Genomic DNA, 23,644 nt, shown 5'->3' on the forward strand with positions numbered 1-23,644 from the left:
TTACATGTTACAATTTAAAATAATTTACATAAGTTTAGAAATTAAATTTACTTGTATTTAATTATTTAATAAAATATTTTTTAAAGTTTACAGTACTATTTATTTGTTTTTTTTTTTCAGTAAAATATGATTTTTAAAATATCGTACCGTATATTTATTTTTCTTAATATTAGTAGTTCATAAGTTACATATTTCCACTCTGGCAGTTTATCCTTGCCTATATTTATTTCTTAGTTAATCTGTGTTTAATAATCAACCGTTGATTATTTTGAACTATAATGTGCAAAAATGTTTACATATTATAATTTGTGGTGTTACGTTTTACAATTATATATGTGAAATTAATGAAAATCTAGTAATTTCAAAGTTACCTAAGTGAAGTTTAAATTGCGGCCATGGGAAAAGGCATAAATGAAATACTCATTGGAAAAATTGATGATTGTAAGACAATATTATTTTATTTCGTACAACTATATAACAATGAAATGTGAATTTAAAAGAATGATCTTTTAATAAGCAGGTAATGATGAGGTACGCAAAACAGCACAAGAAATGGACACGATTCGACAACGCACCATTGCTTATGAATATCTATGTCGACTAGAAGAAGCCAAAACTTGGATGGAATCATGTCTCAAAGAAGAACTTCCTCTGGCTACTGAATTTGAAGAAAACTTACGAAATGGAGTTTATCTTGCAAAATTGGGAAACTTTATTGCGCCTGATCTTCTGCCTTTAAACAAAATTTACGACATCGACCAAAGGCGTTATAAAGTGAGTTAATATGTATTACAAGTAATAAAAATTGATTTCAATACGAGTATCTTGTCAAATTATGTGTCTAAATACGAGTTATTTATATTTATCTTATTTTTTTATTGCTTCACACTGATACAGTTTAGCACCTCAAAGCAGAGTAATCAGAGAGAACCTAGTGTAAAGCATTTACCCCTACCCCACTTTCCGGCAATGTTTTCGAGACATTGCGTGGTGAGAGGTGGAACTCGACAACGCGCTTTTTTTTGTTACCAGCATATATTTAAAAATTCATTCCCTCAAATCAAAATCAAATCCACCACTTTTGTGTTAACATATGATGCCTCTGCTCTACAAGAGTTCAGTAACTAGTAAAATGTGAGAGTAAAGCATAAACAGACAAATAAAGTAATAGATTTTATGATATTGGAATATATGTATATAACAATTAACAATTCTGATAAAAATTTTAGGTAATGGGATTACAGTTTAAACACACTGATAATATTAATAAGTTTTTGCAAATACTTAAGAGGACTGAATTACCTGTGGTAACTATCTTTACTTTTTTTTGAGCTATACCCCATATAGCAGGGTAGTCAGAGGGAACCTTATGTTAAGATGTACCCAACATTCTGCCAAATTTTTTAAGCATTGCATGTTGAGCGGCAGAATTTCAAAAGCCAAATCAAAGCAATTAAAATATTAATAAATAATAATTTATTTCCCTTGATTGGGATTTTTCACACACTTGTGCCACTGCACCACAATAGCCTCAATACTTTTTATTTAATGATAAAAAAGCAATTAAAAGATCTAGGTCTAGCTACAACTATTATCAGTTGATTTCTAATATGGTTTTTGAAATATTTGTGTGATTATTTCCCACTAAATAAATATTGTGGAACATGGTGTTAGTGGAGAAAGAAGACACCTACTACAAAACCCCAAAATTGAATGTGTGACACTTTGTTTAGTGGTGGAACTCAATGCTGCAATTTGTCTTGTTACTATTAGTAAGAAAATTAAAACACTAATTAATAAATTTTCCACTGAGTGGGAATCAAACTCGCAACCATCACATTTGCAGTAAGACATTGTGCCGCTGTGCTATAATGTGCTTTAAGTATATTTTTTTTAAATATTTCAGACATTTCAACCAGAAACAACAGATATTTATGATAATAAAAACATGCCTAAAGTTGTCTATTGCTTACATGCATTAAGTTCACATTTATTTAAGCTTGGCAAAGCTCCTCTCATTCGGGATGTGTTTGGTAAAGCAGTATTTACAGGTAAACTAGCGCAATCTTCATCTCAATACTTGCACAATTATATATTAATTTTATTATTTTCTAAAGTAAAATCTTTAATTGAAATATAAACTTTAAGTAATTATGAAAACATAATCTATATATATAAAAGGACTTGTCCTCACTGACTGAGGTAAGACACACGCACAGCCTTAACCGCTGATGGTAGAAACGTTAAATTTGAACAAAAGTTTACTTTCGTAATCTGGACATCCACTAAGAAGGGATTTCGAAAAATTTTAACCCTAAAGGGGTGAAACAGGGGTTGAAAGTTTGTATGGAAAAGAAATTAAATCGGCACCGATTTTTATAAAATTTGAAATTTAGATTTTTAAAAGTATTTAATTGAACACGTGTTTCATTGTTTTCTAGAATTCTCTCCCTAAGGGTGCAAATAAGGGGTTGAAAGTTTGTATGGAAAAATCTTTAAAACGCCACCGATTATTATAAAATTTGAAATGTAGACTCTTAAAAATATTTAATTGAACATGTGTTTCATGGTTTTCTAGAATTCACCCCCTAAGGGTGCAAATAAGGGGTTCAAAGTTTGTATGGAAAAATCTTTAAATCGCCACCGATTTTTATAAAATTTGAAATTTAGACCCTTAAAAATATTTCAGTGAACATATGTTTCGTGGTTTATTAGAATTCACCCCTAAATACGTAAGCGAAGCTGCGCGCGTCCCCTAGTATTGTATATTTTATAGAACATGTGAATATTTCAAAATAGTGGAACTTCTACCTGTGCCTCTTACAAAGCAAAAAACAAAATTGGTTAAAATATCATAATGTACTATTTATTTAAATATAAAATGTGTATTTTATGGTATATACTTTTTATATATATGCTATTTCTAAGGTATTTTAAATATTTTTATATTTCAGATGAACAATTGGACTCGGTTTCAAAAGATTTACAAAAATGCAAACATCCACTTCCTGTATTTCAAAAAATTAGTGGCATCTTATCAAGCAACAGCAATTTAGATAATAACTCTTCAACTCATAATGCTTTAATTGAGCTTAACAGCTTATTAGATACAGAAAAATCTATAACACATGCATTACTTAACCCTTGCTTAAAAATAAAATATGTCCAAAACTGCTTAATAGACAAGTATAAAGAAGCTCTTAAAGCGGCTAAATATGAAAAATTACAAGTAGCTCACAATCATTCCTTAAATGATAGTTATGTACCAGATGACTATGACGAACTTCTAACATTAGTTGAAATACAGGGTCACATCACAGCTACAAATTATAAATTTTTATGGAGATCTTTATGCTCTGCCTGTAAAGTTAATGATATTAATAAATTACACAAATTTTTCAATGAGGAATGGGTGAAGGTACAAAATTATGAACCTAACAATTTGGATTTTTATTGTGATGTCATCAAGGAAATAACTGAAAGTTGCAAAGATCTTGATGTTGAAAGTATAACAAATTGGCATAAAATATTTCAGAATATTATCAACGATGGAAATATCAAAGCTAGTGAGCATACTCATCATAAAAGTGCTATTGCAATTGTTAATAAAGCGCTTGATGAGGGTACCCCCGATGATTTGTACAAAGCTTTAGTTAGCTCTAAGCTTGGTTTAAATTTTAAAATTGATAAATACGCCGCACCTCTGTTATTTGAGGAGATGAGATTAGAAAAATGTGAATTGGACAAAAATCTTAATGAAAGTGAAATAGCAGCATCAGCATTATATTTGAATGCAGTTGCGTCTGTGTCACAGGCAGTTGAGAGAGGAGATGAAGTGGCTGTGTGGAATGCTTTAAATTCACAAAATATTCAGTTAGAAATGCTTAGGCCTCATTGTAGACGTCGTTATCTATCAGCTTTGATATCCGCACTGCAGGTAAAGGTGAGGGAACAGTGTGAGTGTCCTCTGTTGACTCTAGAAGACATTAGGGATACTATTGAAATGGTGAATATTAAAGATGATGACAATGATGAGTGTAAGTCTATAATAGAATTTTCTATCATGTAAAAAAAATATAATATTTTTATATTTTGTGTTAGCAAAAAATTGTTTGTTATATACATGGGTTTTGTGTTTTTCTATTTTTAGTGGTAGCAGTTATTGACAGTATAAATAAGGCGGTATCTGAAGAAGATGTTAATTCATTAGTAAGACTATTAAAGAGCCCTTGCCTAAGGCTACCGTTATCTTTACACAAAGAAGAATATCATCTGTACATGAGGACTTTAAAGAAACGCCTTTTGCAAAAAGAATCTGAAAATTTATGGTTTGACGACATAGTGAACTCTATTAGGGATGTGAATTATGAATCAATAAAAGTGAAAGAATTGACTGACGCAGTTGTTCAGTTAAACTTAGGTATATTGAAAAATGACGTAAACGACTTCTGGAAAGCTCTTCTTTCTCCGCATTTAGCTAGGATAGAACTTATTGAAAGCTCATGCAAAGATGTGTATTTTCAAATGTTTGCAAAAGCATTGAAAAAGAAAGGACAAAATATATGTCCTTGGATAGTTTGCCATACAGAGGCCGGTAATACAGTGTACATTGATATTGAATCATACACCTACAGTTGGACAACACCAAAAGATTTTGTGCCATATGCTCGCTATTTGACGAGAAAGGATATCGATGCTATTGTTGATAAAACTAATAAACATCACATAAACACATACAGACAGAAGTTGTTAGAAAAATCTGTTGTAAAGTTTCAAGCTTGCTGTAAAGGATATTTAACTAGACAAACTATTAAACGGTTGAAATTCTTTAGAGACCATGTTGAATATGTAGTGAAGATTCAAGCATGGTGGAGACAAATTGTGATCCAAAGAAAATATGGCACTTTGCTCAAAATGAAAAAAATTGAAGCTAAGCTTAAAAGGGAGAAAAAACAGAATCCTTGGGTGTGGTATAAAGTGCAGGTTAGTTGAAAATAATTGAAAAGTAATTTGCTATTCTTACAATAATTTATATTGTAACTTATTAATTTACTTATGTATTGAGACTATTATATAGTGAGACAACATCTGATTGTATTGAATATTTTTGAAGTATTACTTCATACTTGGGAAAGAAAAATACTTTATTTAATTCTATTATAAATACTATTTAGACAAAGTTTAAAAATTTGAACGAAGTAGCTCGATGAGAACGTTGTCTGTTTGAAGTGGTCAGAGCATTTGGACGGCTCCCAAGAAGCGCAGGTTCAAATCCCGCTACGTTCAATTTTTTTCACATCTGAAGTAATTTATTTTAGTTTCTTAATAATAATTAGTAAATAATAATAAATTCCCTCGAGTGGGCCTAGAACCCACAACTGTCGCGTTTATCTATATTACTACAATTGCGTTACATTCTATATAAATATGCAATAATAATTAATCAATTAAAAATAAATGTTATGTTTGATTAGGAACAGAAAATTATCAAAATTCAAGCACTGTGGCGAGGTCGTCGTGCTAGAAACGCTTTTATCTCGCTTTTTCACTCGCCAAACCCACCGTTAAGAGTCGTAAAGAAATTCGTGCCAATGTTAGACTTTAGTACTGAGGACTACGATAGGGAAATTGAATTGCAAACTTTAAAGTCCGAAGTTGTACAATCTATAAGAAAAAACCAAGAATTGTCAAAACAAATAGACGATATGGACTTAAAAATTGGATTATTAGTTCAAAATAGAATTGCACTGCAAGAAGTAGCGGCACATGGCTTGAAATTGAATGACTTGGTCAAACACAACACTACTACGTTAGTTCTCAATAGAGACTCTAAAGGTTCTCTAACGACAGTTTTAACAGCAGTTAAAGGCTTGAAATCATTAACGAAGGAAAGTAAACTACTTTTGGATGGCTATCAACATTTGTTTTATGAGTTACAAACGAACCCAACATATCTATCAAAACTATTATTTTGTATACCACAAAATAAAACCAATTCTTTCTTGCAAAATGTGGTATTAAGTTTGTATAATTTCGGTGCATATGCGAGAGACGAGTATTTATTGTTAAAGCTGTTTAGATTTACTCTGGAAGAAGAAATAAGCTGTAAAGTCGTAAAGCCATTCGATATAATAGCTAGTACACCAGTTGTATTAAAAATGGCGGTCAGCCTTTCAAGGCAATTATCTGGACTGAACAGCTTACAAGCAATAATAGGACCACTTGTGGACAAAATAATAAAGGATAAAGATTTAAATATAGAGACCGGACCAGTAGAAATTTATAAGGCGTGGCGTAATGAAACTGAAATGAAAACCGGACAGATTTCGTGAGTATTTTTTCTTAGTTTCACACTGTATGTTATATACATCAGGGTAGACAAAGGGAAACTAGTGTTAAGATATTCTGTTCCTCACTTTCTGGCCAATTTACGATTTCGAGACGTTGCGTATTGAATGGCTCAACGGCGAGATTAATCTAATGGGAATATTAAATAATTCATTCCCACTAGCGGGGATGGAACCACAACCATCGTTTTTAGACGCTATGCCTGTGAGCTTCGCTATGACTTTATTTGGTATTAATAATAAAATAGTATAAATTAAATTTTCAAGATACAAAATATACTTCTACTTGTACGGATGTCTTGCCTAATTGTGTTATAGAACTAAATTGTATACTTAATAACAATATACTTTTTTTAGTAAACTACCTTACACAGTACCACAAGAAGAAGCATTGTCTTATCCAGAGGTTACGTCAAGATTAGAAAAGGCCCTATCACAACTCAAAACAGTTGTGACCATGTTTTTGGACAAAATTACGAATTCTACTGAATTACTACCTTTTTGTATTACGTACATGGCTCGAGTTTTACATCGCTCTTTAACTTCTAAGTTTCCTCATACACCAGAAAAAGACATATTGAAGGTATTTTTTTCTCTATATTTATTGGATAAATTAAATAATATATCAATGTCTTGTGCTAATTCTTACCAAATAATTTTATTAAGGACTAAATTTCATCTGCATTACTTTCGTTTCAAGATCTAAAATCTTGAAAGTACAGTACTTTCAAATTACAATTACTATTTGTTTGTTATGTTACAGCATATCAATGTAGATATGCTGCAAATTCAAAAATTTTAAAACACTTCATTCCCCACTCTATGAGTAGACAGAGGGACGAGTCACAAAAATTTCCGAATTATATGCATTTCATATGAACGTAACGATAGCGCGATCTAACTTCCTACAACGCCATCTATGTTTGAATTCGTTAAACCTAACGCTACACGCTGTACCTTACTAGAGCGGGAAAATTCAAATATTTTAACTTCGATCGATTCGCTTGTAGCTTCGCACGCTTCAAATATTCAATTATTTATTTACTAACCTGGATTTTTTTCTTGTTGTCATAACCTTATTAGATTAAAGATACTATTTTCCCATAAAACATGAAAGGTCCAGTACAACGTTACGTACATACGTACGTTTTCATATATAATGGGTATATGAAAATTACACAAAAATACATTTGTTTTATGGGAGATATAGTAATAATATTTATTTTATTTTGTTTTTAGTACTTGTCGTTATAGCAGCAACAGAAATACATTCCATCACGAGTCGTGAGATAGAGAAAGCTAAGTCTTAGCAACAAAATCCTGCTTTACCCTTTGGGTATCTGTATCTAAGTTGCCCATACCCGTAAATAAATAAATAATAGCTGTAAACATTTATTTTGCAGGTCATCGGTAATTTAGTATACTATCAATTTTTCAATGCCGCCATCGTAGCGCCTGATGCGTTTCACATAATCAACATGCCAAACGGCGGCGGTCTCACAACAGATCAGCGGAAAAACTTGGCGTCCGTTGCAAAAATATTACATTTTTCTGCAGCGAAAAAAGGGGTAAATTCTTTTTGTATCATTGTTAATTGAGATTTAGTGAAATATTATTTTGAAAATGTAAAAAGTTAATAAGTTCACTTTAGTTTAAAAAAATAATTAATTCTTCTACATCGGACTTGCATCCTCATGATTTTTACTCTCGTCTCTTATGTTGGTTCATTAATAGTGAATGAGGAATGGTAATAGGTATGAAATAATGCTTCAAGATCATAAAATATTAATATTCCAGTTTGGTGAAGAATCCAGTCATCTGCGCTGTTTAAACCCTTTCATAGTTGATTGTCATGAGAAAATGAAAGAATTATTTAGAAGCTGCTGCAGAGGACCCACACTTGAGGAGTATTTTGCAGTTGACGAATATACCGAAGCGACATTGCTCAATCATCCCCATATCTATATTACCGTGCAGGTAATGTTATATTGTATAATTATTTTTATTGCTTTTGCACAAAACTTAAAAATTGTAGTGAATTTGTACAATTAATATTACCATTCCTAAGTAAAAGGAAGGAGTCTCGGTAGTTATTTTCTTATTCAATAATATTTCCAAAAACACGTCTTTTTTATATTATTATTTTTTTATAAATATGTTTGTTTTAATATAGCATTTTATTTATAGGAAATTGTAGACACACATGCTCTGCTGATAGAATACCAAGACATCATCGCTCCCGACGCGCACGACAGACTTAATGAACTGTTAGACGACTTGGGTGATGTACCCTCGGTGGCCCAACTTGCGTCGAGAGATGTTGGTTCTGTAAGTATTTTTTTAGCACAGAGAAGAAGATAAATCTAAAAAGCTATTTTCGAGGTATTTCGTGTTGAATGGGAAACGTAAGGCATCTTAATATAATTATGTAGAATAAGAAATTGTAAATGATTTAATTATTTTATAGCAAATGGTTGATATAAGCGAGGAGAATGCAAGACTAGAAGTGTGCCTTGCACTTGTCAATAAGTTTCAGACCCCAGCAGACGATATGACGGATTTAAATAAACTATTTATAAAGACTAAAGAACTTTGCGTGGCAATTATGCCATTTTTAAATGGTAAGTTGTTTTATTTGCGCATTATATTGTTTTTTTTTTAATTGTTTAAATCAGCTTTAGCTTCACGCTGTAACCTGCACATAGCAGGGTAGGCAGAGGCAACCTAGTCTTATTGTGTAGTTATTGTAGAATTCAAAAAAATATTAAATACAAAAAATAACTTTGGACAATGGACTCATTGTAATCAGTCATACAAATTTACAAATGTAATTATACAAAATTACTTTGCATTTATATTTGCATCTTCAAACTGTGGCCTGTGGATGTGTGGACTTTACCTCTACAATGGTACTGAGATCAAATATGTGGATGTGTGGTGTTATGATATTTAATTTGATCCAGTGGGAATCGAATCTACAACCGTCGCTTTTATATTCGCCCTAATATTAAATTAACGTATCGTAATTCCTACTTAATTATAAAATTTTAGGTGAACATCTATTAGAAGCACTTTGTATCGGTTCCACCAGAGAACAACAAGAAGAATATAGTGAGAAAGTCCAAAGACGTATATACTCTGGGCAGGCGCGACCCGACGAAGCGATGTCACTTCGTGAACATATCGCTAAACTACGTAAAAACCTACAAATGTTGGAAGAAGAAGGATATGTGACGCGAGAAGACGGATACCAAGCACTAGTAACGTCTATAGCTTTGGATTTATGTAATAAGGGCAAGTACAGACAGGCACAACGTAGGGCCCTGTCGACGCTTACTAGAACTAAGCAAAGTTTGTTGGAAAAAACTAAATATTATGAGGACAAGTGTAAATCTTATGACCAGTATATAAGGTCTTGTCTTGCTAATCTCCATGCTGGGAAAAGGTTAGTTTCACAAATTTGGTTTTTCATTTATTTTCGGTCTTAGACCAGTAATGGACATAATAAGATTTATGTTTTTAGCGCTTGTGTACGTTTTAAAACCTACCCCTCTTGGGTTCTGGGGTTTGTTGCAGTAGTCAGATAATAAGCAACCTGTTCCTTTAACTGCAGTCTTAAATAAACTGTTGTTCCTGCATTTAAAATATCTCAATATTATAATTTTTATTTAAATAAAATATACACATGTAACATATTGCTCTATTCCAGCATCATAATCATATTATAATACTGGCGGTTCGCGGTTTTTTTAATTTAATAATTTAAGAATGGTTTTCTATACTTTTATTATACTTAACAAAATGTAATTTAAACCAGTTTGGATTATATTTGATTTTGCTCAGAAAAAAATATCGTATTTAATAGAAACATGTTTAGTTATTTGACACGTATCTAATTAGGCGGGAGGAACGTGCTGCAAACGTTCTCAAATTCTTTGAATTCTTTTTTAGCTTCTTTTATTGAGTAATGTTCTACTGGTGGCTTATTAATCTAGCAACCTTTGTTAAATAATATAATTAATTATATTAAGTCAATTTCAGAAGTGTCCACGCGTGCCTTAGAATGTCAGGAAAAGATATTCAAAAATTGAAATCAAAACTAACAGTTAAATATTCAGCTGCAAAACTACTTGAAAGAGGTGTTCTACTAGAAATTGACGGACTATCCACATCTCAATTTAAAAACGTGCAATTTGAAATTACACCAACCGATCACAATGGCGTGTTTACAATCAAAGGTAAATTTATGGGTGTTGAAATGGAGTCCATAGATGTTGACATCCAAGATCTCTTACAAAGACAATACGAGGGCTGCACCATTATGGACATGTTTGGAAAAGCCAAAATAAATGTTAATTTACTTATTTTCTTATTAAACAGCAAGTTTTATGGAAAATCATGATGAACTCACTTTTTTATATTTTTATATGCGTAGTACAAACTAAATTTTGACTTTAATTTAGAATTAAGTTTAGATGTTAATGCTTAAAGTAACTTTTTTTTTAAATCAATACCAAATTGACTTAGTTTTTTTTTTGCATGTGATTAGAATTTCCATGAGAAAGTAAATGATCTGTGATTGTATTGTGCTTTATGCATTTATAAATTTTCATTGTTATTTAGATATTGTCTATCTAAAAGTAACCCTAACCAAATAATATTAATTAATATTAGTTGTCAGTTAAGTACTTTGAAGTTTAGTTTTAGTTAGTGGCTTTCTACAGTTAAAGTTTGTATAACAAGACTAACTAACATTTTTAAATTCACTTCACTTGAAATCATAAAAAATGTATTTTGTTTATCTCTCTGATAGAAAAAATATTTTTATTTTACTACATATTGATGCATTCTATTAATTTATCACTGTAAATTTATTTTTAATGAGGCTCTTTGTTTAATGTGTTAATTTTTATATTAATAAAGCTTTACTAATGACTAGTATATTAGAGTTGTTATTTTGCCCTTAATATTACTATAAATAAGCATTTAAAATGACAATATTGTATAAAAATATGTCACAATCATATTATAGTTTTTATTTAGAACAAGACACAATAATGGACAGTGTTAGCTATTTATTTTATAAAGAAAAAAGAGAGATCATATTCTGAAATTACTTTAGTGTAAATATATTTAAAAAATTACATATTAAAAAAAATCTATATTACAAAACAAAGAACTACTTTAACATAATATTTATTTTTATGTTGTAGCCAGATATTATACAACCTCATCTCTATTAAGAATTGGCTACCGTACTTAACTATATTTTGAAGTAGAGCCTATTCCTAAATACTTAATATTTGTTCTATGTTACGGTACAAAAAATAGAATATTTTTTAATCAATCTTATGTCTTAACTAAACTCAATCGACGAAAGGGTCTAACGCGATAAGGATGGGAAAGCTGCACTGGGTTCTAATGAATAGTATATATTGCTTTTTATGTGAAATAGCGACACATCGTTTTTTTTGTCTGCAACCCTTACGGTAAGGGAATTATGAGGGAAACAACCCTTAGCGTTTAAAAGTCTAGCTCCTTTGTGCATTGAAGTTAAATACTCATTTCTTGTATAAAATAAGTTGTGTTAAATATGGTACCCTATTAATAATAGAGCTGAATCTGTACGGTTCAATATTCTTCAGCGGTTGCGGCTATAGCGTAAAAGCTGAAACTACACAGTACCGTATTTTTTTTATTGGCCTAAATGGACATGTACCTACTTCCTTAGGTAAATGTAGTGTGTGGACATTCCTTATGTCAAAAGTTGACGTATGATATATACCTAAGTGTCAAAAACAAATTCCAATTTTCAAATTGAAATCTTAAGTTACCTACGATACTCATATCAAGATAAAATAAAGATAAGAGTTTCGATATTGATACCTTTAGCAAATGACTGCAGTTAGTTCATTTACAGTTAAAAAGTTTTATGTACGTTTGAATATGGTTAATACAAAATATGCGACGAGTCACAAAAAAAATATTAATTCTCTTTACAGGATTAATTTTCATTGCGCTTTATTGTGAGTTCTTTATTTATTACGTTGCTATTCTACAGGTAATATTAATTTTAACTAAAGAACGATACATGTAGTAAGTAACACATTTTTACCAAAGATTATTAACTATTGCAGTGCAAATGGCCCAAACTACAAAATCAAAGTGGGAGAGACATTTTAAAAGCATTCATTTTAGCTGATACTCATTTACTTGGCCCATATAGAGGTCATTGGTTAGATAAATGGAGGCGAGAATGGCAAATGCACCAAGCATTCCAAGCAGTAATAAATGTACATAAACCAGAGGTTGTATTTGTTCTAGGTAAGATTAATAAACAGTAAAAGCACCTGTGCCACCAACGATGACCTGCTGAAATCTGGATCTTGTACTTGTCTAATCTGGCAATTTGATTTTTATTAACAATTAACAGTGATAGGCATGTAACCCACCATGCTTATGTGATGATTGTAATACTTATACCAAATATATCTTGAGAAGCTTATAAGTGAAAGCATAAAATGCTCACAATTAAAAAAAGAAATGAAAGAATGATTTTTGTTTATTTGTTTTTTGTCAGACTAATTAAAAATCTTCCACAATATAGAAAATTCTAAGACGGTACTTTACAATTAGACAATTTTGATAATCCAACCTTGCTCTATAAATTATTTGTGCAGATTACTTTGGGTAAACAGTATTTAGTTTTATTAACAAAATCTGATTGCAAGTTTTCCACTTTAATATTAGAAGTATATAAGTTACATTTTTTAGTTTTGTTTTTTGATTATTTCTATGTTAGGTGATTTATTTGATGAAGGAGAATGGTCAAATGATAAACAATTTCGAGAGTATGTCCATCGTTTTTATAATTTATTTGCATTACCAAATGATATTGAGATGATTGTTGCTGTTGGAAACCATGATATAGGTTTTCATAATAGGTAAAAGCAAAATATATTTGTTAAAATTACTTATTGATTTTCTTTAAATTTGTAAAAGCTGTTTAAATACTATTTAATTTTTGCAGAATAAGACGAGGATTTGCACAACGATTCTCCAAATATCTTAAAGCTCCTTCAGTGCAACACATTGTGTTGAAAGATAACCATTTTATTTTGTTAAATTCAATGGCACTAGAAGGAGATTCTTGTAATTTGTGTATGGAGGCCAGAAACAAGATAGAAGTTGTCTCTCGTAAGAAAGCCAAATGTATATATAGTTGTTATTTGAGCTATTATTTACAATATAATTTAGTTTTAGTTGTAATTTTTAATGTTATAGGAACATTAAGAAAGTGTCATGACCAAGCTGATCAATGTTTTAACAAAAAGGCAAAGTTTAACTATAGCCAGCCTATTCTAATGCAGGTAAAAAATAAACTATTTTTTTATTGAGAACACAAGACATTGACTTCCACTATTCAATATGCAATGCATCAAACAGAGTTTCTCTGTCTACTCGTTCTTCTCTGTCTTTTATGTGAGAGATAGAGAGTGAACTAGAGGACAAACATGTATGGAATTAATGTCTATTGAATGTAATGCACGATAGCTGCCAACTAATGTAATAGATTGTACCATTGATTTCGAAAAGAGCAACTGTAGAGTTTCTTGCTGGCTCTTCTGAGCAGAACTGCCATCTGAACCTGTGGTAGCCTTTTGTTCATATGTTCATTTGATGATTTAAAAGTGCTTATAATTGAAATAAAATTATTTATTATTATATATTATTTAAAATTTGAATAAACAATATTTTAAATTTGAATTTGAAGCTAAAAATCTATTTTAGTAAAGGTAAAGTGGGCAGAGGTGATTGATGACACAAGTTATCCTTACTTTTGCAACAATTTGAAATGTATCTAAGAATTAAATATGAAAATTGTGTGAACTAAAGTTATTTATGAACAACTACTAATTTTAAGTTTAATAATTTGTACATTTAAAAATGCACTATATGTGATGTCACGCTAGGCAGTGGGGTCTGCCACATGTGACTAGTTGTGACAAGGATGAGAGAGGGTTAAAAAATAATTATACTTCTTTGTCGTAATTTATAATTTATGAATGGATATATATGGATCCCTTACACAAAATTTGCTTCTTTCAGCATTTTCCTCTTTATAGATTGTCTGACAACATATGTACAGAACCAGATGCACCTCCATTACCAGAAAGAAATAAATTATTTCGACTAAAAATAGATGCGTTATCAAAAGAATCTACAGATTATTTGGTGTCTAAGTTTAGGCCAAGAGTTGCTTTCGGTGGACACACACATCACGGCTGCTTAGTTGAACATCATTATAAGGAATTTGATAATGTACATTTTCTAGAATATTCAGTGCCTTCATTTTCTTGGAGAAATAGACCTGATCCTAAATATATGCTAGTAAGTAGCCATTATCCTACATTTTGGGAGTAATTTAACAACATTATTGTATGATTTTCTTAAAATATATTATTGGCTATTCCTAGGTGCTTATAAGTTTTGGTTTCTTTGATTTGAATCCAAAACAATTTTTGTCTCTGATTAGAATTAAGGTACCCACATACAGTAGAAGTTCTAGTTCCATTGGCTCTCATGTCCTGCATCACGACATCCAACCAGCGCTTCCTTGGGCGTCCGGGAGGTCGTGCCCCAGGAACTAGTATAGCAAGGCACTTGCGTCCGACATAGTTCTTAGGCCGGCGTGTAACGTGGCCAAACCATCTCAAGCGACGGTGTTAATATTATTATTATAATCAATAATTCAAAAAATAAATTCTTATGTTAAATTTGTGTACACCGCACTCCCTATTTTCAAACTGAATTTTCAGGATATTGCCTGTTGAGTGACTGGACTCAGTGCCAGACCATGCCTCGTCAGACCGAGGACATGTAAATAGTTTATTTCCCCAGGTAAAAATAAAAATTATATCTGGCATTGCATACTGTCTGATGAAACCCATGCACCACATAATTATCTGTTGCCTATTCTTATTACATTCATTTTGGACAAATAATTACTTATGGGTGTATGATTGCATAAAAGTAATGTATCTTCTTAATTTTTTAGGTAAGTTTAACTCCACATGAATATGCTGTTGAAAAGTGTGCATTACCTAAGGAGACCACCATTGCTCTATCAGCTGTTATTATGATTTGTATTTTATTTTTATATTTATTTACAAAGAAATCATTGGGAAGGGGGTTTTTCTAAATTAAAAATCAAATTTCAACCGCAAGGAATATATTTGACAATAAATATTTTTGACAAGATCGAGCACTTTGTACACTCTACACCTAAAATGGGAACAATAGCAAATACATTAAAATAAGAAACAGTAAATAAAAATAAAGTAAATTTTGTACATAGTGTTGTTATTAGAAGTATACTGTTCCATCTCACATTACAAACCAACTCCAGTGAAACAATGTCATGAAAGAGGATCACTCAATTATCACAAAAAACTTACATAATTTTAGGATTTAGCTGTTACAATAAATATTTAAAAGTTAATCTAATAAAGTAAAATTAGAGGTAGATAAAAACATTTAAGAGATTCATTAAATTACTTATGAATAATGAATACTGATAATGGTAATGCAACCTCAGAAACAAGAACACCAATTAGATTACACAATTACACTGTAAGTGTATATCAAATATAAATTGATTAAGTACTCCGTTTAGTGTAAACATACATATAAAATATGTACTTTTTATCTGAGCACCTAATACCAGTGATGTTAAGTACCGTAACGGAAATTACGAACTAAAATGAAACGAAAAAAAAAATATTCATACCCAATGTTTAAAATTCGAATGGGTGGAGTCTACAGGTTTTTAATTTACTTTGAAAAAAATTATTTTTTCAAACATATAATATAATATCCTTAATCAAAAATATAACCGAATTTATCCAATAGTAATTGATAATCCAAAAATTTTGAATTCCGTTACGGTAACGTAAATAGCATTTTTCCTAATATCCGTATCCAGATTGGAAAGATTTCATCTGTAACATCACTGTCTAATACTTACATCTAAAAATCAGTCTAGTTTTTCTTAGCATATCTATAAGATACATAATCAATTCTAATGAGCATTGTCATAAAATATCAAATTTCATTTACATATTTTTAATGTAGGCTATAAACAACTAGATAAATCCAAGTAGCCCTTCATAAAATAATAATTAATATATAAGGCACTGTATGTTAATGAAAAAACAATTCTATATAATACATGAGTATAAGAGATATTTTATCTACAGGTGAGACTTAAAAGTTTTTCATATCAAAGCTTACATTACTAAAACATTAAGAGATTTTGTTACTGAGATAAGAGTTGTTTCATATTACCATCAAGTTAGTAGTATTAACTATTAGGTTACATGGTCATCGCTCAAACATAAATATTATTCATTATTTTATTAGAATATCAATGTACATGCACAAAACACTTGCTACTCGAAAAAAGATGGTGAATGTGTTAAAGTGACCTGTTAAATTTACAAATTTAATTGGTATTTATTTGTAAGATAAGTCAATACTACTAAAAATTGTACTAATTAACATTAAAAAACTTTACGCAGAGAAGGCAAGTTGATTAGTTTAATTAATTTTTACGTAAATTTATCCAATATTTTTTAAATTTTCCATTTTGTACTTTGTCAGTCTGGTATGATGCAGTAAATTTTAATGTGACTATTGCTATGACCTGTATGCTGTATATACCAAAAAAGTATTCATGTGTCTCTAAATTCCACTTATATCGTTTTTCAAATATAGTTATTTTATATATTACGATAATTAGAAAACTTCCTACTTATTTCGTTTCCGAATTACAATTAAGGAAACATTTATATTAAATTAACCATATGGAATGATAAATAATAACTCTAAATTAGATCGCAATAAGCCCATTACTTTGCTCTCACCAATTAATTCTCAATACAGCCTTGGTAACAAATCAATTCCGTTCCAAAAGTAGGACAAAGTCGTATGGATGACTAAGTCCAAATTTTAATTCTATAAGAATATAATTTGTAGAACTCTCGGTTGGTTGGTCTGGGCTTGCGGCATATCGTGAGATCGGGATCTCGCTTTCAAATGCGGCCCTCTATGTTTGGCGGGCTGCGCTTGCTTTTGATGGTAGCCGGAGTGTGCGTGCCGCGCCGACGAGCAGATCACCGCGTGCAGGTACCGGTCGTATCTGCACAAATTGGAATCACCTCCGCATGCCAGGTCCAAGTAACCATTGTTAGACGGCTCTGGTTTTGACTTTTGGAATGCTGTTTTGTCGGTTACCGTGTAGGATCTATTTCTAAGTTTTTGATATTTGCTTGTTATTTCCTCTTCATTGGCAACAGGATCGCAGGGCTTTCTGAAATTGTGAAATGGCTATCAGTAAATATATAACTAACATATATAACGTAATTTATTATCCGCTTTATACAAATTTGTGATAAAAAATATCATATACTAACCGTTTAGTTTGAAAGCTCAAATGATTTTTCTCCATATTTGCCTGGATTATTTCTAGCAATTCTCGGCGTTGTAAGCTACCAGATCGTTTCTTCACATGCTTTCTTTCTCTATGTTCTCTCCGTACATGACGCTGTCTCTGTCGTAAGACTGGCGCAGGCCTGAGTGGAGGTTGTCTTTCCGAACAAGATGATTTCGAAGACGCGTCATCATCGTTCGACAATCTATCATGGTGTTCATCCTCACTGTTATCTACGCAATTGTTGTCAGCCGGTATCGTGGCACCACTTGGCTGTTCTTGTTCCCTTCTGCGACGTCTCCGTCTCTCTCTATTATTACGCGTTGGTCCGTCTTCCGGAACGACCGTCAAACGCACTTGGATAGTTTTAGATCCGTAATGCGGAACTGTAACCGACTTTCCTATCGACTCATATATAGTCGATACTATGCCCGCTATGTCCTGTCAACAACGATATAAAATTGAATAACTGCTATATAATTGAAAAATTGTTTTCTATAAATAACTATCGTTGTAAACACTTACATCTTTCGTCATTCGACCATGACCGTCGAGGTCATAGAGGGTAAAAGAGAACTGCAACGGTTGCTGCTTAGACGATTCCGGATGTTTTAATTCAACATCGCACGTTAATTCCTGTAATATAAAACAATTAATAGTTACTTAAAAGTTTAAAGTAAGCAACATAGTATATTAGAAACGTGATTTTGTATTATGGTATTCTGTTAACGAAGATAGATAACTAGCGGCGCCGACCAGCGGCGCGTGTTCGACGCTAAGGACAGGCCTTCTTATCTTAAACTTTAAAAGGAAACTAGTCGCGCCTTTACGATCAGTGAGATATTATAAAACAAAGCGAGCCGCCTGCCCGGAGACTGATATGACACAAATAGATGAATCATCTCATTATTCAATAAATTGCTCGCTACGATAGCGTAGTTCACTCATGAATGATAAACACTACATACCTACATTCATTTATTATGTTTACCTAGGCCACGTTGCTGTTACATTTTAAAGGGTATACAAATAAACTAAACTAAAATATTACTCGCATTGCAAGTTTTGCTAACAAAATAGAATAGAACTTAAATAGTTAGTTTTTCAATATTTTACCAACAGCTTCATGTTTTTTCTCGTGTGGCAGAGGGAACCTAATGTTAGATACTTCATTCCTGCTTCCGAGACACTGGCGTTAATATTTAGATTTCGAGACGTGTTGACAAGTAAATTAAACACTAAGCTTTGTCTTATAAAAATATTTCATTTCTCCGAGTAGGAATCGAACCAATAACCCTCGCTTTTATAGCAAGACGCTGTCCTACTACGTCACGACAATTTCAAAATGATTGAGTAATCCAGGAAAAGCTACAAACCTCAAATCTCATTCTAGGCTGTTTGTCCTCAATTTTTTCTGTGAGCTTTTCAGAGGAAGTCATCTTTTTATAGACATGTTCAGAATTTCTTGCTGGAACTGGTGGTGGTGTTGGTTGTAACAAAGCTCTTGCCTCACTGGGCAAGAGGTCGGGCGGCGCTGAGCATTGCGATGCGGCTCGACCAACCAGTTCCTCGGTGTCCGTCCTTTCACTCTCTGTACCAACTGTAAAAGTTATTTTTTATTAATATATATGTATATTAAACTTAATTTACTCAAATAAAAATATTGCATAGGATTTAGGGTTTGTTTTTTAATGTTATGCCTCTATATATAAGATATAAATGTGTGTCCGAGGAATTCTAACATTCCAAACAATCAGACAAATATAAATATACAATAATATCTCATAGTTTAATGTTCTGTTTAGGAATACTTCTACTTCAGGATTAATTTTAATAGCATATTTTGTAACTATATTGTCGAAATTCTTTATATGTATCGACATCACTTTTTTATTTATAAATTGATTGAAATAAAACAAGCACTGAATGGAAAAAAAAAATTTTGGAAAAATACAATAGTGAATGCATTTAAATCGGTTAAGTCCTTTCTGCGATTACCGAGAAGAAACGAACAAAATATGAAACGAATGAACAAACAGAAACAGATAAAATTTACAATTATCTTTGTTTTGGGTTCTATTATATTAACAAAAGCTTCTAATAATAAATTTTCTAATATAATGCGTTTCATTATACGTATGGATAATTACTATAATGCTAAATATATAGCAATACTTTAATCAATTCCTCTTATTGTTTTTTTTTTATTTTAGAAACCCCTTATCGAGAACCCTTGTTGGTAAAAGATATTAAAACTTGTAAAATGAATAGTGTTACAATAGCGGGGTATACGATCGGCGAAATTCAAAAGATTTTTATTATAAAGCGAGCGGGACGGGCCGGGTGCATAAAGACGGCGGCTCGCAGGGCGGGCGTAGTTATTTCTCGGAAGGCCCGAGAGATCGGTATGGCCTAATGCTTTAAAGCTCTGCCTTCGCCAGTCCACATCTGCCGGTAATTTTATTTTTCTTCAAAAGTTGTTCTGAGAATTTATCTCATAGATTCCTCACAGAAGTTCAAAGTTATTTCATCGTGCTTGACTATTTGTACATTGCAATTAAGAAAAAAACGTTGTTTATAATTCTTTATAAATTATATAAATTTACTAGCGGACCCGGACGCGGCTACGCCTGCTTGAAATATAAGAATATAATTTCTATAGAAATATAATTTCAATCTAGATGAAATGCTAAAAGTGACTATTATATTTATTTTCATAAGGATGAATATCAAAATGACGCGGTAACGAACGCGGTCGCGTAGCGACGACGGTTGTTATTAACATGGCAGAATAAATTGCATGTCAAATTAGAAAGTATTTTAATTTATTAGTATATATGTGTAATGTAATGTTATATAGCCTATAGTACTTCTGAAGAATGCAGCTTTCATACAAAACAAAAACAAAGTAAATCGATCCAGTAGATCCAGAGATCTTAGCGTTCAAACAAACAAACAAACAAACTCTTCCGCTTTATTATATTAGTATAGATATTAAACATTACTTTTTATAAAAATAAATGATATATATTAATAAATATAAAAGTAAATACACAATATTGAAAATTGAGATGAAAAAGTGAGATGTTTTGGCACAGATATCTAAAGTAAAGGTAAGGAAACCGGAAGGTATTTCGTGTTTTTAGGTCTATTTTACCAGTTTGTTAAATAAGATTAATGTAGTTAATTTTTATACTTTTTGTAAAATGTACATTTCGAAGATACATACAGTCCATCAATGCGTATAACATAGTCGAAGATAAATGACAATTAGAAATGAGCGCATAGTATGTGAGTAGGATACGCGTCCACCATATTATTGCCTTCATTACTGCCTAACACGTTATTGCTTGATGATCGACAAACATCGATCTATCAATACTAATATTTAGAAATGAGACTATTGCAGCGTTGATATATTGAACAACTATAATGATTTAACTATTGTTTTAGTATATAAATAATGGGAACCTTTAAATATATATTTTTGAGAATCTATAACAATTTTAAAATATAATAAAAACCACAGGAGGTTCAAAAACAGTTGAACTCAAGTTCAAAATCACGGTTCTACCAACATAAAACAATGCGAGCTGCACAAGAGGGATACGTTAAATTATGCGACAGAGAATCAACATCTCCCAAAAAAAGTCCTTTGTGCCCGCCGCTTACTATAAATTGTAGCGGGCTATGCACTATTCACTCGAAAGAAGAGCTTAAAGCTCCGGGCGGTGCATTCTTTGATGTCAAATAAAAGGTATCATTGTCTCCGCTTCGGCGAGTGCTTTCAACTTTTCCCTTTGAAGATAATCAAATGAGCGCGGCCTCAGTTAGCATTTAAAATTATATTTACAAACTCGCTTCTACGATTGACGTACGCCACGGTCTGGAACAAAAATGTTCATATCGTCTTCTAATTGAAGTGTTCGGCTTACGTATATTTCGTAACAAAATAGAACGAGATCAAAGGGATCCCGGTACACTTTGAAGTAGTATCGAATGGGTGGACGTCTTCATAGCGGAAATCTTTTTTGAACTACATGTAATTTAAATATAGGCTAATTATGAGCATTAAACGAGACAAGCTTACGAATTTTTATTTGTTTACGCATGTTTTCGTGTAGTAGAATTTTTATATATTATTTTAATTTTAATTATACACAATGAAACATTTTTTTTTGCTTTAAAGTTCTTCAAACATTAATCGCAACATAAAAAATTACTTTCGCTTCACTAATTTGCTTAAATCTTCAGTGGTCGTATAATTTAAATTTTATAATATAGTATTAGTAATATTAATTTAGTATTTTATAATAAAAATCCTATTTATAACGTATAACTTCGAAGTAAGCTGTAAATTTAGAAAATATTATTTTTGAAAGAGGCAAGTTATTTTGGTAAGTTATGGTTGCATTACTTTATTCAAATGTAAATATAAAATTTACTTGAAGAACTTATAAGTCATAAAAACAATTCTGGGTTATTTTTACATTAGTATTTTGGTGCCCTTGAATTCTCCTTTCGTCTTCGGTTAAGGAACGCTTATAAATTATATACTTACGTTCAATTACAAGAAATAGACGTTTAGTTTTCATTTATATGTAGGTATACAAACATAAATAATGTTTATAATTTTTTTTATAGGACACAACACGAATCTCTAAAGAATCAGCGGTATTTGTTTAGCATACCTACCCACGAATCAAAACAAACTAAATGTGAGATCATAGATTGTTTACCATTCTAATTTAGTTATGTACTCGGAAATTGTGCTTTCTTTATCAGTTTACAGAATCCATTCATAATTCATGCTGATAATTATAAAAATCTAAACAACAATGTTGTATTATAATTCGCCAACTTCAAACAACGACAGCGAGTTGGCATTTTATTTTACCAGCTCGTTAACCCAGTAAATCAAAGTATAAGATTAAATGAGTACTTACTGCTGAATTTCTTGTAGCCATTTCTAAACTTGTTGCGCCACCACTTGACGAAGTGGTGCGCCATGGGGGCGTCCGCGGCGGGTGCCGGACTTGCCGGAGTTCTCAACGTTTCGTAGCACGTCATGCGCTGCGCTCACGCACGCATCACGTACACTTCAAAAGCGCCGCTAGTTTGTTGTTTCGTAAACAATAGCGCACCACTATCACCGTGATCATCCACAACACTAAACAAATATGTTTTCTTTTGCAACGCAAACGCGTACGGTCCCCGTGACCCAGTTGTCCGCGTGAGTATAGGACGGAGTGTGCGAGCGTACAACCGTCCCCTCTCCGTGCCGTTGAGTGACTGACTGATGGATGGAAGAAGGGAGAAGGGGCAAGTGCGGGTAGAGCGGCGGGCGCGGTGCGGTAGCATTTTTTTAGGGTTGTCCATTATTGTAAAACAAAAATACATTGACAGTATTTTGTTTTATGTGAGCTTTAAAAATAATGATTTATATTTATAGTGAAGCTATAGTGTTTTTGAAGTCTACTCGTTTCCGCGACAACCGTCCACTATCTATGTATCTATTATGTAATAACAACAAAGATTTTTTTTTAAACTACACAAAAATAAAACACCGATAACTAAATTTATGTACTGGAGACTTGGAGACTGTCCAGTACTGTAACTGTATGAGAAAAGCCAAAATTATGTTTTTTTTGGTTTTGCTCTATCCCGCATACAGAAGGGTAAGCAGAGGGAACCTAGTGTTAAGACACTCCTTTACCGCTGAATTCTGAAGGCATTACGTGTTGCGTGTCGGAAATTAATGCCGCGCTTTTACTTGGACACCGGAGCGAAGAAATGAAAATACTAA

At 31.9% G+C, this 23,644-nt stretch overlaps 3 protein-coding genes across 4 annotated transcripts; 2 read left to right on the forward strand and 1 right to left on the reverse strand.

Moving 5' to 3' along the window:
- The first annotated feature begins 251 nt into the window (after nt 1-251).
- Nucleotides 252-11,288, forward strand: LOC146535651 (ras GTPase-activating-like protein IQGAP1). 2 transcript variants are annotated; one of them, XM_085191837.1, is made up of 14 exons: nt 252-441; nt 518-774; nt 1,230-1,307; nt 1,907-2,051; nt 2,955-4,037; nt 4,151-4,983; nt 5,475-6,328; nt 6,705-6,930; nt 7,751-7,915; nt 8,145-8,324; nt 8,535-8,675; nt 8,815-8,968; nt 9,399-9,792; nt 10,389-11,288. In XM_085191837.1, exons 1-14 carry the CDS (start codon nt 396-398, stop codon nt 10,747-10,749), a joined length of 4,917 nt encoding a protein of 1,638 aa, XP_085047963.1. In that variant the 5' UTR covers nt 252-395; the 3' UTR covers nt 10,750-11,288. The 2 variants fall into 2 exon arrangements, with proteins under 2 accessions (XP_085047963.1, XP_085047964.1); XM_085191838.1 differs by having other exon boundaries at nt 521-774.
- Nucleotides 11,289-12,120: 832 nt separating this feature from the next.
- On the forward strand, nt 12,121-15,700 carry PGAP5 (Per1-like protein PGAP5). The gene is made up of 7 exons (XM_085191038.1): nt 12,121-12,408; nt 12,485-12,671; nt 13,150-13,291; nt 13,378-13,544; nt 13,632-13,717; nt 14,457-14,738; nt 15,406-15,700. Exons 1-7 carry the CDS (start codon nt 12,310-12,312, stop codon nt 15,547-15,549), a joined length of 1,107 nt encoding a protein of 368 aa, XP_085047164.1. The 5' UTR covers nt 12,121-12,309; the 3' UTR covers nt 15,550-15,700.
- On the reverse strand, nt 15,563-23,140 carry nkd (NKD inhibitor of WNT signaling pathway naked cuticle). Its single transcript, XM_085191037.1, has 5 exons — nt 22,785-23,140; nt 19,215-19,438; nt 18,364-18,474; nt 17,822-18,279; nt 15,563-17,718 (listed from the first exon to the last, which is right to left on the reverse strand). Exons 1-5 carry the CDS (start codon nt 22,906-22,908, stop codon nt 17,364-17,366), a joined length of 1,272 nt encoding a protein of 423 aa, XP_085047163.1. The 5' UTR covers nt 22,909-23,140; the 3' UTR covers nt 15,563-17,363.
- Between the last annotated feature and the right edge of the window lie 504 nt (nt 23,141-23,644).

The sequence above is a fragment of the Heliconius melpomene genome, chromosome 10 (genome assembly GCF_056956725.1).
Source record: "Heliconius melpomene rosina isolate 202511_hmr_F chromosome 10, ASM5695672v1, whole genome shotgun sequence".
NCBI classification, from domain to species: domain Eukaryota; kingdom Metazoa; phylum Arthropoda; class Insecta; order Lepidoptera; family Nymphalidae; genus Heliconius; species Heliconius melpomene.

What these genes read in the sequence shown, in the direction of transcription:
- LOC146535651 (XM_085191837.1), top strand. Translation starts at nt 396, where the DNA reads ATGGGAAAAGGCATAAATGAAATACTCATTGGAAAAATTGATGATT. An exon ending in TGGTAAAGCAGTATTTACAG is followed by an intron (nt 2,052 to 2,954) that starts GTAAACTAGCGC and finishes TTTATATTTCAG; the next exon opens with ATGAACAATTGGACTCGGTT. An exon ending in ATGAAAACCGGACAGATTTC is followed by an intron (nt 6,329 to 6,704) that starts GTGAGTATTTTT and finishes TACTTTTTTTAG; the next exon opens with TAAACTACCTTACACAGTAC.
- PGAP5 (XM_085191038.1), top strand. Translation starts at nt 12,310, where the DNA reads ATGCGACGAGTCACAAAAAAAATATTAATTCTCTTTACAGGATTAATT. An exon ending in GATATAGGTTTTCATAATAG is followed by an intron (nt 13,292 to 13,377) that starts GTAAAAGCAAAA and finishes TAATTTTTGCAG; the next exon opens with AATAAGACGAGGATTTGCAC. An exon ending in CTGATCCTAAATATATGCTA is followed by an intron (nt 14,739 to 15,405) that starts GTAAGTAGCCAT and finishes TTAATTTTTTAG; the next exon opens with GTAAGTTTAACTCCACATGA.
- nkd (XM_085191037.1), bottom strand. Translation starts at nt 22,908, where the DNA reads ATGACGTGCTACGAAACGTTGAGAACTCCGGCAAGTCCGGCACCCGCC. An exon ending in TGGCTACAAGAAATTCAGCA is followed by an intron (nt 19,439 to 22,784) that starts GTAAGTACTCAT and finishes TAACTTTTACAG; the next exon opens with TTGGTACAGAGAGTGAAAGG. An exon ending in AGCCTAGAATGAGATTTGAG is followed by an intron (nt 18,475 to 19,214) that starts GTTTGTAGCTTT and finishes TTTATATTACAG; the next exon opens with GAATTAACGTGCGATGTTGA.